General features: G+C 41.0%; 1 protein-coding gene across 9 annotated transcripts in view; it reads left to right on the forward strand.

Moving 5' to 3' along the window:
• The window catches only part of NPHP4 (nephrocystin 4), a 184,115-nt gene that overhangs the window by 95,416 nt on the left and 72,326 nt on the right, over positions 1-16,373 (forward strand). For all 9 annotated transcript variants that reach the window (XM_077151501.1, XM_077151505.1, XM_077151504.1 and 6 more), the window contains one exon: positions 7,375-7,513. In XM_077151501.1, the coding sequence (XP_077007616.1) occupies positions 7,375-7,513 (139 nt within the window). The remainder of the gene's footprint in view (positions 1-7,374; positions 7,514-16,373) is intronic.

Consider the following 16,373-nt stretch of genomic DNA (forward strand, 5'->3'; position numbering starts at 1 on the left):
TTGGAACCCAGAGGCCTGGAGAGAAGGCCGGTAGAGAATCACCCTGTGCCTTCTCACATAAGAAAGAACCTCAGTTGAAAGCTGCCTTTCCTCTGAAGAACTATACATTAACTAAATAAATCCCCTTTTATTGAAAGCCAGTCCATCTCTGGTGTGTTGCATTCTTGCAGCTAGCAAACTAGAACAGCTTTTGAAAAGGGGAATTTATTAAGTTACAAGTTTGCAGTTCTAAGGCTGTGAAAATATCCAAATGAAGGCACCAACAAGAGGTTACCTTCACTCAAGAAAGGCCAATGAAATTTAGGGTTTCTGTCTCAGCTGGGAGGGCATATGGTGATGTCTGCTAGTTTTCCTCCCCAGCTTCTTGTTTCATGAAGCTCCCCTGGGGGCCTTTTCCTTCTTTATCTCCAGACATCTCTGGCTGCATGGACTCTGTTGGTTCTGGTTGCTCTAAGGCTTTTTCAAAAATGGTTCCCCCTTAAAGGACTCCAGTAAGTAACCCCACCTTGAATGGATAGAGACACACCTCCATGGAAACCATCTAATCAAAAGTTACCACCCACAAGTGGGTGGGTCTTATCTCCATGGAAACAATAAAAAAGATACCATACAGCAATATCAAATGAGGATTAAAGGACATGGCTTTTCTGGGGTACACAACAGATTCAAACCAGCACTACAATATACATCAAGTGCTCAGAAAATGTATTGATGATAAGTAGATGGTAAATGATAGACAGATAGATAGGCAGACAGACAAAATGAATGGCAAATGTGGGAAAAATTATAATTAGTGGGGGAGGATATGTTGGAGTTCTCTGTATGGAATTTGGAATAATTTTTTATTTTATAGCTAATGTGCTTTATTAATTAGTTGATTCACAACCTTCACAATACCCTGTTTTAATGACTTTTTTTTTTTTAAATATAACATATAAACATGGACATTCTTAACATGAGCATTCCATTCTTGGTATATAATCAGTGACTTACAGTATCATCACATAGTTGTATATTTATCACCATGATCATTTCGTAGAACATTTGCATCACTCCAGAAAAAGAAATGAAAAAAAAAAAGAAAAAATTCATACATACCATACCCATTACCCCTCCCTCTCATTAACCACTAGTATTTCCATCTACCCAATTTATTTTAGTCTTTGTTTCCCCTATTTTTTTCTATACCCCTTACTACTCCCATTCATTGATTTTCAATGAAATAGAATTTCAATCAACTAAATTTATTTTAACATTTGTTCCCCGTATTATTTATTTATTTTTAATCCATATGTTTTACTCATCTGTCCATATTGTAGATAAAAGGAGCATCAGACGCAAGGTTTTCACAATCACACAGTCACATTGCAAAAGCTATATCATTATACAATCATCTCTAGAAACATAGCTATTGGAACACTGCTCTACATTTACAGGCACTTCCTTCTAGCCTCTCTAATACACCTTAAACTAAAAAGGTGATATCAATATAGTGCATATGAATAACCTCCAGGATAACCTCTTGACTCTGTTTGAAATATCTCAGTCGCTGACACTTTATTTTGTCTCATTTCTCTCTTCCCCGTTTTGGTAGAGAAGGTTTTCTCAATTCCTTGATGCTGACTCCCAGCTCATTCTTGGATTTCTGTCGCATGTTGCCAGGAAGGATTACACCCCTCAGAGTCATGTCCCATGTGGAGAGGGGGAGGGCAGTGAGTTTGCTTCTCACGTTGGCTAAGAGAGAGAGGCCCCATCTGAGCAACAAAAGAGGTTCTCTGGGGGTGACTCTCAGGCCTAATTTTAAGTAGGCTTAGCTTATCCTTCGCCGAGATAAGTTTCATATGAACAAACCCCAAGATTGAGGGCTCGGCCTATTGTCTTGGTGTCCCCACTGCTTGTGAGAATATCAGGAATTCTCCACATGGGGAAGGTGAATGTTCCCCCTTTCTTGCCATTCCCCCAAGGGTACTTTGCAAATACTTCTTTATTCACTGTTCAGATCACCTTGGGATTTGTGAGGGCATCATACTGGACAAACCTACAAAATCTCATGCTGTATTCAAGGTTCCAGTTACTTATGGGGTTCAATTAACCTGTCCATATAAGTTATGTTAGGAAATGCACTAGTCAAAATGTAAACTTTGTACAAATAAACATTTTTTGCTTTAGTCTCATATAGAAGTTGAAGTTTGATGAATGACCATCTGTTTTCACCCTGCAGTATTGACATTCCTTTATTCTTCCTCATACAGAAACATCAAATGGACTTTTTACAACTGAAAAATAAAATAACCAAAATAAAAAAATTCACCAGGTGGACTCAGTAGCAGAAGGGAGATGACAGAAGAGTCGGTAACTCGACTGATAAATGAATAGAAATTGAAAGAAAAATGATGGGAAGAGAACCTCAGGACCTGTGTGACAATGCCAAAAAGTCTACTACCTGTGTCATTGGAATTCCATTAGAGGAGAAAGTATGGTGCAGGAAAAATATTTGAAAAAATAGATGCTGAAGACAGATCAAAGAAACTCAGTGAATTCTAAAAATAAATCATAAGAAATACCAGATACATCATAACAAACTCAGAGAACATAATCAAACTGCTGAACACTAAAGACAAAGAAAAAATCTTGCAAGCAGCAAGAGAAAAATGATGCATTACTTATAGGGAAACAACAATTTGAGCAACTGAGAAAGCATGGAGGCCAGAAGGAAATGGAACAACAGTTTAAAAGTGCTAACCAAAAGAACTGTGAACCCAGAATTCTATATCCAAAAATAGCATACAGGAATGAAGATGAAATAAAGACATTCTCAAATGAACTAAAGCTAAGATAATTTATTGGTATCAGACATTCTCTAAAGGAACTGCTATAGGGATTTCTTCAGACAGAAGGGAAATGGTATTAGAGGGGAACTTGGAAAATCACAAATGAAGAAAAACAGAAATAGTAAATATAAGAGTATTCTTGTTCTCTTGAATTCTTTAAAATATGTTTGGTTGAAAAAAATTATAGCAGTGACTAAGGGGGTGTCAAGGTAACAGATATAATGCATAAGATAACTATTACTTAAAGGAGGAAGGGTAAAGAGACCTATATGGTGATAAAGTTTCTATATTAGTAGAGTATTGATTTTGAATAGACAATGAAAACTTATATATTTATGTTGTAATCCCTAGGGCAATCACTTAAAAAATATGAAGAGATATGAAAAATATAATAGGTTAAAATGGAATAATTCGGAAGGTGGCAAGAAAGGGAAAACAGGAACAAAAAACAGAAGAAAAATAATAAAATGATAGTCCTAAATCCAAATGCATAAATAATTATATTAAATATAAATGGTCTAAACGTGCCAATTTAAAGATAGAGACTAACAGAATGGATAAAAAACAAGTGTCCAACTAAATGCTGTCTACAAGAAACTCATCTCAAATATAATGATTCAGGTAGGCTGAGAGTGAAAGGACAGAAAAACATTGCAGGAAAACACTAATGAAAGGAAAACTGGAGTGGCTGTATTAACATCAGACGAAGTAGACTTCAGGACCGGAATTACCAGGAATTAAATGGACAACACATATTGAAAAGAGTCAGTATGCCAAGAAGATTGACAGTCCTAAATGGGTATGCATCTGACAGCAGACGTTCAAAGTATATGAAGCAAACACTGATAGAACTCAAAGAAGAAGCAGACAAATCCACAATTATGGTTAGGGTCATCAACACTCCTGTATAAGTAAATATAAAATAAGAAGATAAAAAACCAGCAAGGATATGGAAGAATTGAACATCATTAGGCAAGTATATCTAATTATCATTTATAGAATACTTCACCCTGCAATGGTAGAACATACATTCATCAAGTTAGACCATATCCTGGGTCATAAAACAGACTTTAGAAATTTTAAAATAATTGAAAGCATACAAAGTATACTCTTTGGTCATACTGAAATTAAAAACAAGAAATCAATTAATAAAGGTAACTGAAAAAGTTCCAAACACTTGGAAATTAATGCATTTCTGAATAATCTGTATGGGTCCAAGAAGAAATCTCAAGAGAAAATAGAAGATATTTTCAGCCAAACAGAAGTGAAAATACAACTTATCAAAATTTGAAGGATATAGATTAAGTATACTTACATGGATATTTGTAGCATTAAAGCTTATATTAAAAAAGAAAGAAGGTCTCAATTCAATAATCTAATCTTTCACTGTTAGAAGCTGTACAAAGAAGTGCAAAATAAACCCAAAGCAAGCAGAAGAGAGATGGTGATAAGAGCAGAAATCAATGGAATTGAAAACAGAAGAACAAAGAAGAATTAAAAAAAAAAACCCACAATAGAGAAAACCAGTGGAACAAAAAATTGATAAACCTATAGCAAGACTGAAAAAAGAAGAGAGGAGACAAAATTACTAATTTCAGGAATGAAAGATGAAATATCCTTACAGACCACTCAGGTATTAAAAGAATAATAAAGGAATTCTTTGAAAAAAAGTCTATGCACATAAATTTGACAACTTAGATGAATCAATTCACCTTTAAACTGCAATCTACCAAAACTCACCCAAGATGAAGTAAATAACCTGAGTAGTCTTGAAACAATTATAGAAAACGAATCCATATCTTAAAAGTTTCTGAAAAAAGTATCCATGCCTATTCATAATGAATTCTTCTAATCGTGTGAAAAAGAAATAATACCATAACACTTTTTATGAGGCCAGCTTTACTTTGATATCAAACCTGGAAAAAGATAGTACAAGAAAAGAAAAGTCAAGAAAATAGATGTGAAAATATTCAACAAAATATTAGCAAATTGATTCCAACAATATGTAAAAATAACAGTACAGCATGATCAAGTGGGTGTTTCTCAGGAATGCAAGACCAAATCTCTATTTGAAAATCAATAAATGTAGTTCACCATATTAATAGCCTAAAGAAGAAAAACCATAGGCATGTATCATTGGATATAGGAAAAAGTATTTGCCAAAATTCAATATTCATGTATGAAAATAACTCTCAGCAAACTAGGAACAAAAGGGAACTTCCTCTGCTTGATGAAGGGTGCTTACAAAAACTCTTTAGTTAACATCATACTTAATGACAAAATACTGAACATTTCACCCTTAGATCAGGAACAGGTCAAGACTGTCCACTTTCACCATTCAACATCCTATTCAGCATTTAACTGGAAGTGCTAGCCAGTGCAATAAGACAGACAAAACAAAACAAGACAAAAACAAACCTAAAACAAAGCAAAATTAGATTGGATTGGAAAAGAAGGACTAAACCTGTTCCTGTTTCTTAGACAATGCGATCGTCTATGTAGAAAATCCTGATCAGTCTATAAAAAATCTCTTAGAACAGATTAATGAGTTTAGCAGGGTTGTAGGATACAAGGTCAACATAGAAAAATTAGTTGTATTTCTACACGCTAGAAATGAGCACTTGGAAAGTGAAATAAAAAAAAAATTATTTATGAATCCCTCCCCTCGGTGAAATAAATCTGACAAAATATGTTCAGGATCTGTGTGCTGAAAACGTGAACATTCCTTTTGCTGTACCTCATTATTCTCATCATGGTTAATCTTTGGTGAGAACCAAAAAAACCTTTATACATTTAGAGATAAAACAACTTTATGGATTGGAAGACTCAATATAGTAAAGATGTCAGTTCTTCCTAAATTATAGATTCCAATCAAAACCCCAGTTGAGTATTTTGTAGATATAGACAAGCTGATTGTAAAATTTATATGGAAAGGCAAAAGAATTAAAAGAGCCAAAACAATTTTGAAAAGAACAATAAAGTTGGAGGAATCATACTACATAATTTTAAGACTGATTGTGAAAGTATGGTAATCAATTCAGAGTGATGTTGGTGAAAGTATTGGCACATAGATTCAGTGGACAGAATGGAGTGTCCAAAAATAAATCACACAAATATTGTCAGTGGATTTTTGACAAAGATACAAAGGTAATTCAATGGAGAAAGAATAGAATTCTCAACAAATTATGTTGAAATAATCGGCATCTATATGTTAAAAAAATGAACCTTGACCTAAATTTTACACCACACACAAAAGTTAGCACCATATGAATCATAGATCTAAATGCAAAATGTAAAGCTATAAAACTATTAGAAGGAAACATAAGAGAAAATTTTCTTGACCTGGGATTAAGCAGAGTTCCTAGACATGACACCAAAAGCACAATGCATAAAAGAAAATATATTGATAAATTGGACTTCATCAAAATTAAACATATTTTTCCAAGAAAGATACTATAAAGACAATGAAAATACAAGGTATGGAATGAAAGAAATTTTTTTCAAATCACATATCTGATGAAGGACTTGCGTGTAGAATACATAAAGAATTCTTGGAACTTAACTGTGACAAAAAAAAACCTAATTAAATAATGGACAAAAGTCTTGAAGAGACACCTCATCAGAGGTTATATATGGGTCACAAATAAGCACGTGATAAGATATTCAACATCATTGGCCATTAGGGAAATGCAAAATAAAGCCATGAGATACTGTTACACACCTATTGAAATGGCTAAAATAAAAAATAGGGACAACAACGAAGTGCTGGTGAGGATGCGGAGAAACTGGAACTCGTATGTGTTGCTGATAGGAGTGAAAAAATGTGGAAAACAATTATATCAATGGTGGTGGCAGCTCTATTTATAACCATCCAAACTGGAAACTACTGAGTTGTTCAGAAATGGGCATTGGATAACTAATTGTAGCACATCCATGCAATGGGGTACTACTCAGCAATAAAAAGGGACGAAGTAATGATATATACACAACTTGTGAGAATCTCATCAGCATTATGTTGAGAGAATGAAAGCCTCCAAAGCAAGAATGTTAAGATTCCATTTATATGACATTTTTGAAAAGAGATGGAGAACATATCGGTGATTTCCAGGGATTCTGGTGGGGGAAGGGTGTGACCACAAAGGGGCTGCACCAAGGCATTTTCTGGGTGATTGAGCTGTTCCCTATCATGATTGTGCTGGTGGGTCCGTGCACTGATGCATGCATTAAAGCTAATAAAACTGTACACCAAAATTAAAAGTCAGTTTTATCCAGGTTAATAAAAAAAACCTTCAAAACTGGAGAAATATCAGAATTTCTTCCTGTGTAAGGGTCTTCTATGATGATTTGGTTTTCTGGGATTTTAATGCCACAGTAGATTGTTTTAGTTGATTATAATCTAGAAATATGTGGCTTGAGAATTCCTTGATTTTACAGAGATTAATTTTGGTCTGGGGACTTGTTCCTGGTTGGGTTGCCCTGTCAGAAGCAGCAGATTTGTGTTCCCCTCTGCTGGACTTCACCATTCTCACTGTGTTTATTGCAGGTGAAGCAGGTGGAGTCGGGAGCAGTCCATTTCCAGTACTCGCTCGGCACAGAGGAGCACTTGGGCACATCCACCGAGTCAGGCAGCGCCCCCCAGGCCATGTGGCAGCCCTCCAGGAAAGCACCCACGTCCCCTACAAGTACGAGTCTCTACAGAGCTGGTGTCTCAGGCACACGGCATGGCCCCATCTGTTCCGGAGGAAACTCCTGAGTCCAGTACAGCAGCCATCAAGTGCATAATCACCACAGATTGCTTTCGCTTGAATCCCTTAGTTGGGCTTTTGCTTAATATTGAGAGGTAGGGTTGAACAGTTTCCCACCTGTGCATCTGCCACAGGACGGCTCAGAAACTTGATGACACCCTGACCAAGTGCTTTGTGCAGGGTTCTACCAGTGACACCCCAAAGGGCACCCCATAAACACAGGCCTTCGGGAGTGGAGGTAAGCCAAAAGCCACGACATGCCGGCAACATTTTACATAGGGAATGTAAGCCTTCCGTTTGTTCCTTTTAAAACCTGGAAGCCCTTTATGAGTGCCAGGCATCTACGCCTTAGGAAGTGGCTTTTAGAAGGGGAGTAAGTGTGGGCGATAAGCACAGGGTCTACAGCTGAGTGGCAGCCTGCTGCCCTGGGTGTCGCGCGTTCCACATGCAGAGACGTAGGTGAAGAGCTACTGTGGGCTGTTGGTTCAGTATTTGGTTAACTTGGCTACTTCTGTAGCGGTCAGTACCTTTTGTTCAGTGCCTCTTGGTTTAGACCGCCAAAACCCATCCTGGCTGAGAATTCCATCTTTAGCAAAAGGAAGCATGAAAGTTAAAAGGGAATGTTTGAGAAGTTCACCCTGATTGAGTAGTGGACACTTAGCTTTATGCTTCTGGATATCTAGCCAGCTGAAAAAATGTTCCAGGGTCTCTAGATTATAGACAACTAATGTCTTCTTTCTCCCAGTTCCAGAAAGAAAGAGAATGAACAAACCAGTAAGCCCTTAGCAGGAACTTGAGCATTCACCCATCCTCCCCGTGGCTTTTCTCCAACAGATGATACACATGTCCCCAGAGAGAACTTTTCCTGGCTGCAGGTCCTGAGTGCTTGTGGAAAGGCAGTGGTGATTCGGGACTTGGGATGGTGGTGGGGGCGGTAGTCTTCCTGCTCTGAGATCCTAGTTTATGGAAACTAGTCTTGTTGAACTTAACTTTATGGTTGGTGGAAGCTGCGCACTGATGCTTTCCCTGGAACTTGATGTGCTGACTTCCATCTTCATTGTCTTCCTGGATTTTTGAAGACCTCTAAAACTGTGTGGGCAGCAGAACTTAACAGTCAGTTTATGTGCAACAAACCACATCATTCAGTATTTCCTTCTATTCAAAAAGACAGTCCATTTGATGATTTTCGTTGTTTTATTTCTGTTTCTGAATACTGTGCGTACCAGATTGTTGTCAGGATTGCTGCGTAGCAACAGTGCACACATTAATAATCATGTCTCGTGTGAGTGGTGTGGAATGTGCAACACGACTTGACGTGAGATATCACCAGGATATCTGCCGGAGCCCCACGTGGTGGTGGGCTTGTATGTTCTGTCAGGGTTGGTGTAGAATACATCCCCAGTTTTATGACGTTGAATGCTTTGGAGGCATAGGACAAAGTTTAAATATACTAAACAAAGGGTTGAATTCATTTCTAATCCATTCTGTGCATTAAATCTTGTACCTTTCCTTCTTTGACACTGGTTTTCAGTTATAGTTTAAAAATAAGACATACTAACCTTTAAGAAATATATATGACTGAAAGATAAGATAAAGACCTAGTGATTCTGGGTTATAAAATTGGCATATTTTGTGATTAAATATAAACATGGTCACTCTGATTTTTAAAGTTGTTTAAAAGGACAATAATGAAATGTAATAAATATAGCTTGCCTGTGATTGTAGAAATGCCTTTTTAGATAATTTCCTTAGAGAATGAACTTGTGCTACCCGCTTTAAGAGAAAAATATAATTTCCTTTTCTGAAAAGGAATTTTCAAGGCATTCTTTTTACCTACACAGAAATGTTAGGATGAGTATTGCCAAGAATTTAAACTATGAGCTAGTTAAGGCACTGAAAAACAGTTACTTACGTTTGAAAATCTAATCAAATCCCTAATATTTGTTTTTTTTTGGGCCTGCATCATTTGTACATATTGTCTGTGGGCTTTTGGTTTTCTTTTGTAGTTGCTCTCTATGTTTTCATGACAGGATTTGAGGAGATTTAAAAACTAATCTGCTGCTGTCACCCTTTTCCCAGAATCATGCTTTAACTGATTTGTTTGTGGTTTGTTTAGCTTCTTAGATCTCTGGATTTATAGTTTTCAACACATTTGGAACTTTTTCGGCCATTATTTTTTTTCTGTCTTCCTCGCTCCCCTCTCCTTTGGGGACCCAAATATATTAGGCTGCTTGAAATTGTTCTTCAGCTCACTAATACTCTGTTCACTTTTTTAACAGTCCTTTCTCTGCATTTCATTTTAGATAGTTTCTATTGCTATGTCTTCAAGTTCACTAATTTTTCTCCTGCAATATCTAATCTGCCATTAATCCCATCCAGTATATTTTTCATCCTAGCTATTGTAGTTTTTGTCTCTTGAAGTTATATTTGTTTTCTCCTTTATTATTTATTTATATATTTATTTATTTGCCCTGGCAGGCACCAGGAATCAAATCTTGGTCTCTGGCATGGCACGTGAGAACTCTGCCTGCTGAGCCACCACAGCCCACCCATTATATTTGTTTTTTAAAAATATTTTCTATCTCTGCTTAGCATGTTCTATCTGTCCTCTAGTATTCTGAACAAATGAAATACAGTCCTAACGATTTTAATATCCTTGTCTGCTTGTTCTAACTTGTATGTCAGTTCTAGATCAGTTTCAGTTGGCTGACTTTTCTCTTCGTTTGGATTGTATTTTCCTGCTTCTTTGCATGCCTGACCATTTTTTTTTAATTGGATTCCAGACCTTGTGAATTTTATCTTATTGGGTGCTAGATATTTTTATATTTAATAACTGTTCTTGAACTTTGGAAACAATGTGATCCTTTAAGTTCTTGCTGTTAAGATTTATTAGGCGGGACCAGGTCAGCATTTAGTCTTGGGCAGATTGTTCCCCGTTCAGATGGCGAGGCCCCTCAGAGTCCTCTGCCTACCGCCCTGTGAATCACGACGTCCACCCACCTGGTTGATGGGAACGGGCACTGTTTCATGGCCTGGGTGAGCACAGCTGCTACCCCCTCTGTCCTTTCAGGTAGTTGTTCCCCAAGCCTCTCCTAGGTTCCTGATCGTTGACTACTAGAGGGGTCCCTCTGCAAATGTCAGAGTCTGTCCCGTGAATGGTCGCTTCCTTGGTCTCCCTCGACTCTAGGCTCTGCTGTCATAAATCAGGGAGTTCCTGTCCCGGCTGGGCTGTGACCTGCAGTCTCTAAGCCCAGGAAACTGGGACGATGGTATGACTCATCTCTTTTGTTTTCTATCTGTCAGGATCACTGTCTTTTGTTGCCTGAAGTCTAGTATCTTGAAAACTGCTGATATATATTTGTTTCAGATAAGAGGGCAAAATCCAGTCACTACTACCCCATCTTGGGCAGAAGTAGAAGTCTTTGACTGCTTTGAATTGCTTTTGGGCTATTGAGCCCTCTGTTGCTGGGGCTGATAGTCCAGTGGTTTTGAAACCTTTCCTAGCTGCTTTGTGTTGCTTTGGAATCACTAACCATGCCAAGTATTTTCACAACTTTGAGTCTTGGCTCATGTTCTCCTCCCAACCTGGAATATTTTCCTCCATGCACTATGTTTATTTTCTTTTAAGAGATATTCTTTATTTTAATTAAAAAATTGCATTGTCAAGAATAGTCAAGGCCATTTTGAAGAAGGAAGGATTCACATTTCTTGTTTTGCAAACTTCCCATAGAGTTAGAGTGACTGGGATGGTCTGGCCTTGGTGTGGATAGATAAAGAGATGACGAGTCAGAAGAAAAAGTGGGTTGTTTGACAACTTCAGATCAGGAGTATATGCATTTACTTTTGCTGCTGTAACAAAATACCACAGCCTGGCAGCTGAAAGCAGTTCAAATTTATCCTCTTCCAGTTCTGGGATCAAAAGTCCTAAATAGGCTTCCTTAAGCTTAAATCATGGTGTGAGCATGGCTGTGCTCCCTCTGGAGGCTCTGGGGGAGAGTCTTATTCCTGTCCTTTTCCAGCTTTTGGAGGCTGCCTGCACTCCATGGCCCCTTTCCCATCTGCACAGCCAGCAGTGCGGCATCTTGTTGGGAGGTGGGGTAGGGAGCTGCACGGGCCGGGAATCGAACCCGAGTCTCCTGCATGGTAAGTGAGATTTCTACCACTGAGCTACCCTTGTACCCACCACCCCCCTCTGATTTTGCCCTCCTCTGGGGGCTCTTCCCCTTCACTTGTAAGGACCTTTGTAATTAAAAGGACCCAGATAATCCAGGGTAATCTCTCCATCTGGGTCAGCTGATTAGCCCCTTACTTCCGTGCACCATGTGACATGACATATTCACAGTGTGGGGTTAGGGTGTGGTTGTCTTTGGGGTTCTTGTGCTGCCTACCACAAGGCCTAAGGACGGATCCACCGTAAGTGGTGCTGGAGCGAGTGGCTGTCCACATGGAACTCCATAAATTAGCTTCTGCTTCACACCAAGTGCAAACACAAATTCCAGATGGACTGAGTGCATGAATATGAAAAACAAAATTTAGAAATTTTTGTAAGAAAAGTGATAGAAAGAGCTCCTCTGAATCAGTATGAAGTAGATAAACATCAGAAAGGAAAAATGGGCAAAGGATACAAAGAGGGAATTCACAAGGAAACCGGAGTAATTAATATACATGAAAGAATGCCGAGTTTCACCAAGACTCGGAGAAATGCAAATAAAATAAAAAAATCATTTCATCCCAATCACATTGGGAAAATAGATCTAGGAGTATCCAGGTTAGTGAGCATGTAGGGAAACAGGAGCTCTCACTGCCGCTGGGGAGTGTGTGTGTGTGTGTGTGTGTGTGTGTGTGTGTGTAGCTGCTTTGAAGAGCAATTTATTTAATGACCTATAATCCAGACATTCTATTTCCAGCTGCCTATTGCTGAAACAAACTAGCTGATATGTAGAAAGAGCCATGGACCAGGACACTCATTACGGTGCTGTTTTTATTGGTTAAAAGCTGGAGACAATTTTCTTGTTCCTCAGTTGGGGAATGGATAAATAAACTGATTTATTTGGCCCGTGGAACTCAGCAGAGCAGTTAAAATGGATGGTATAGATGTATGCACATCATTTATGGATGAGTCTTCACGACTTTATGATATTCACTGAAAATAGCAAGTTCTATAAGAAAATGTACTATGTGATAATAGCATTAAGTAGCTTTTAAAGCAGTTGCACATATTGATTAAGAATGTGAACTCACTAAATGACTTTAGGTAAGTTACCAAATATCTCCATCTCTCAGTTTCCTTATCTGTAAGATAGGATGCATTAAAGATCTAGATATGTTAGAAAATGCAAGGGAGAATCTCTTTATGACCTTGGGATAGCATAGGACTTCTTATGTGAGAAATCCAAAGTATAAACCAGCAGGAGAAGGCTAAGAAATGTGATTATGTCAAAATATAAAACTTTTATATTATATGTGAGAAAGGACTCTATAAACAAAGTTAAAAGACACACTTCAGCCTGAGAGGTATTTGCAATACATAGGATCCTTACAAATTAGTGCGAAGAATTGGAATTAAAAGCTAGAAATGAGAAAGAGTGTAGAAAGTGCCCCCCCAGATCAGTGAGAAATACATAAAGAGCAGGACTGCGGGGGTGTGGTGGCGCCGGGGCCGCAGCCGGCTGCCTCGACCGACTGCTGCCTCGACGGCTGCGCTGTTGGCTGCTGTTGCCGCCGTTCGGTCCCACAGCGGCGGGCATGGGGTGGGCAGCCTCCGTGGGAAGCGAGCACGGGCACAGGCGCCTCTAAAGCAGATTCAGTTGAACACAGACACCAAGTCTCGCTGGGATTGAGGCTGCTGCCAAGCAGAAACAGGCCACACGTTTCAGTGGCGTGTCTTTTGGTCCCAGAGGCCTGGTGGGTGCAAACAGCTGCCCGGGACCCCGTCTGGGCCCAGAGTACTCCCTGCTGGACACGCGTCTACCATCTCCTGTCGGCCACTCCGGAAGCACTGCAGGGAGTGCTCGCCAGGTGGCATTGGTTCAGGGGTCCCTTCTCCCCCATCCCCACTCCTACTTCATCCACTCAGTGGACATTTCGTGAAGGTCTGTGATACACCAGGTGTTTTTCAAGGCTCCTGTGCTCATGGAGCTTAACATTTTAAAGAGAGATAAAAGGCAAACTCCCAAGGGTGTTAGGTAGCAAAAGGAATGAACCAAGGCAGAGGATAGGGGTGATCGTCTTGATTGGCTTGTATTCAGGATTTCGGTTTCTGCGTCCATAACTAAGCTTCGTCTTTGGCAGGGGCTGGGATGGATAGTAGGCTTCGTGGGGTGTGTGGGCCCCGTGGTCTCCTTTGCGGTGGCCGATGTCGGCCCCCGCCCCACTGTGGATCGAGGGGCCTTGTCTCCTGATTGGAGTCCGGCTCTTTCAACTGCCTGGATGCATTCTAGGTGTGACTGGTTTTCCTGCTTATCATGACCAGTGAGTGAACAAATGAGAAGTCCCTGCCACACGGTAGCCCTCGTGGGGGACACAAGAACAGGTAAGGGATGGCCTGTCCCCAAGTAGCCGACCATCAACATCAGCGGGGGCCAGGCACAGAGGAGGTGACAGTGGGAGGCCAGGCAAGTGTGGGGTCCCAGGAGCCCCGTGGGCAGTGAGTGCAGCTAGGTTCAGGGAGAGGAGCCTTGCTCCTGGGCTGTAGGCTGTATCCGGCCCCCACCGAGAGAAGCATCCTTCTGGATGACTGGGCCAGGGCACTACTTCCCATGCAGAGGGCACACCGAGCAGCAGCCGTGACATCGTATGATGCTGAGCTGCAGTGCATACACACTTTCAGTTCTTCATCAAAAGGTGAATTGTTTTGGCCTTGCCGGAGAGGTGTCTGTGTGTGGACTGGTGGAGGGCGCAGGAATTGAGCTTTGGGCGAATGTGCTGTAGCAGCATAGTCTGAGTTTCACTTCCCATTTGGGGACCAGCAGCTCTGTGTGGATAGAACTTGACTTCCTTTGGTTTATTTAACTTGGATTTATTGCTCCATTTATGTCATGTTAATATGATTGCCTTCAGCCCAGGTTCCAAGCATTTGAAGACATTGTCTCCCAAGACCCAATAGAAGAGACTCTTAAATATCCACTGGAGTTTAACTTATGATGGAAACTTTTCGTGCTGCAATATTTTACCAACTTATATGGCTTCTTTGGAAATCTTAATGATATGTGGCTGTCACTTTAGGTGAGCTCCTTTGGCTCTCCGTTAATGAATAATCCGTTTTATTTCCTTCTATAAAGTTACAGGGACTAGAGGTCCATTTATCACCCATCCTGAGAGTGTGCGTTGAGCCACTGGAGGGCACTCAAATCTCATTTTCTGTAGCTTAGAGTTTCCCTGACCCATATTTTGCTTTGGAATGCTCTACTGTTGTCAGAGTTTTGGTTTGTTTGCTTAATAGACTTAAAACAGCCATGTAGCAGGGGTCATTGCAAATATGTCATGGAGGTGTTTCCCAGAACATCTCAAGTTAGACTCTTAACAGTGTCCATCACATCCTTTTAGGCAGGCCACTCCTGGGCCACCCATCAGTGTGACCAGTGAGTTATGCAGCAGCTGGGGAGAGTTGAAAGCTCCTGAGTGGTGCCCGGTTACCTTTTTACACTAGGAGTGGAGAGTAGAGTGTAGACTGCGAGGTGATTTGTGGTGCATCGTGCTGGAGAATGTTAGAGGAGGCAGTTTGGGGCAGAGGCCCTCGTGCAGGAGGCCACACTTCCGACGCTGACTTTGAAGGAGGCCTCAGCCGGGGACTCCGGCCGCGTCCCTGCCCTCTCTGGCCCCAGTCACCCCAGGCAGGCCCGTTGGCTGTGAGCTTCCTGTGGTCGGAGTCCGTTCAGCATGGGGACCAAGTCCTGCTCAGCCATCGTGTTCTCCTCTGATCTCCTGTTGCTCATTTTCCCCATTCCTGTGACCAGAGTCTTGGGGAGAATGCCTTTTATCCTGAAATAATTAGGCATCAAGGCTTTTCAGTCAGGTTTGCCTTGTGGACTCCTAATGTCTTGAGTATCTTTAAATACTGATCAGTCCTTTATATTTGTGGTCTGATGATGGGATGCTGTTCTTTACAATCTTCCTTTAAAATGCAGGGCCTGTGCCTTTAGTGACAGTGACCGTCTTTTCCGCTTAATTCTGGGGCCAGCTGCTGGGCCCTCTTTGTGATGTTGCAAGATCAGCTCCCTTCCACAAGCAAAGTCTGATCCTTCCTCTCCCTCACTCCAGCACTGCACGTTGCTAGGCAACACCTCCTTGGGCAGCCCCTTCTCACCTCATCTTCAGGACCTTTCCCTCCTGTGGAGTAACTGACCCTTTACTGACACACGGGCCGGTCTTTGCCTCTGGGTGTTCAGCTCAGCAACCTGGGCCTTTCCCTCTATCAATAGCCCTTATCAGGCTCCCACTGGAAGGCCGGTCCTTCCCTCAGCACCGCTTCCCCCACCCCCGAAGGCACACGCACGCTCAGCCACGGGCTTTAAGCAGAAGCATCCTCTAGAAATGGCATGCATGTGGTGATCAGGGCCTTTGGCAGTGCCTCCTTTCAGGGCCCACCCCCTGGGCATTTGGTAGGCAGGTGGCCGTGCTGTGGGGACCCCGTCGGCCTTTCTAGAAAGGTCTCTGTCAGCCCCTTGCACTTTTCCTGATACATCAAGAGGCCCCTGGTCTCTCCAGCTGGGAGAACGTGTTGGTGAGGACCACTGTCCCATCCCCTCCCTCCCTCTCTCTCGGCTACCCTTTTGTCTTTCTCTGGCCCAGGCACAGC

This window comes from Tamandua tetradactyla, chromosome 2, assembly GCF_023851605.1.
Source record: "Tamandua tetradactyla isolate mTamTet1 chromosome 2, mTamTet1.pri, whole genome shotgun sequence".
Classification (NCBI taxonomy): domain Eukaryota; kingdom Metazoa; phylum Chordata; class Mammalia; order Pilosa; family Myrmecophagidae; genus Tamandua; species Tamandua tetradactyla.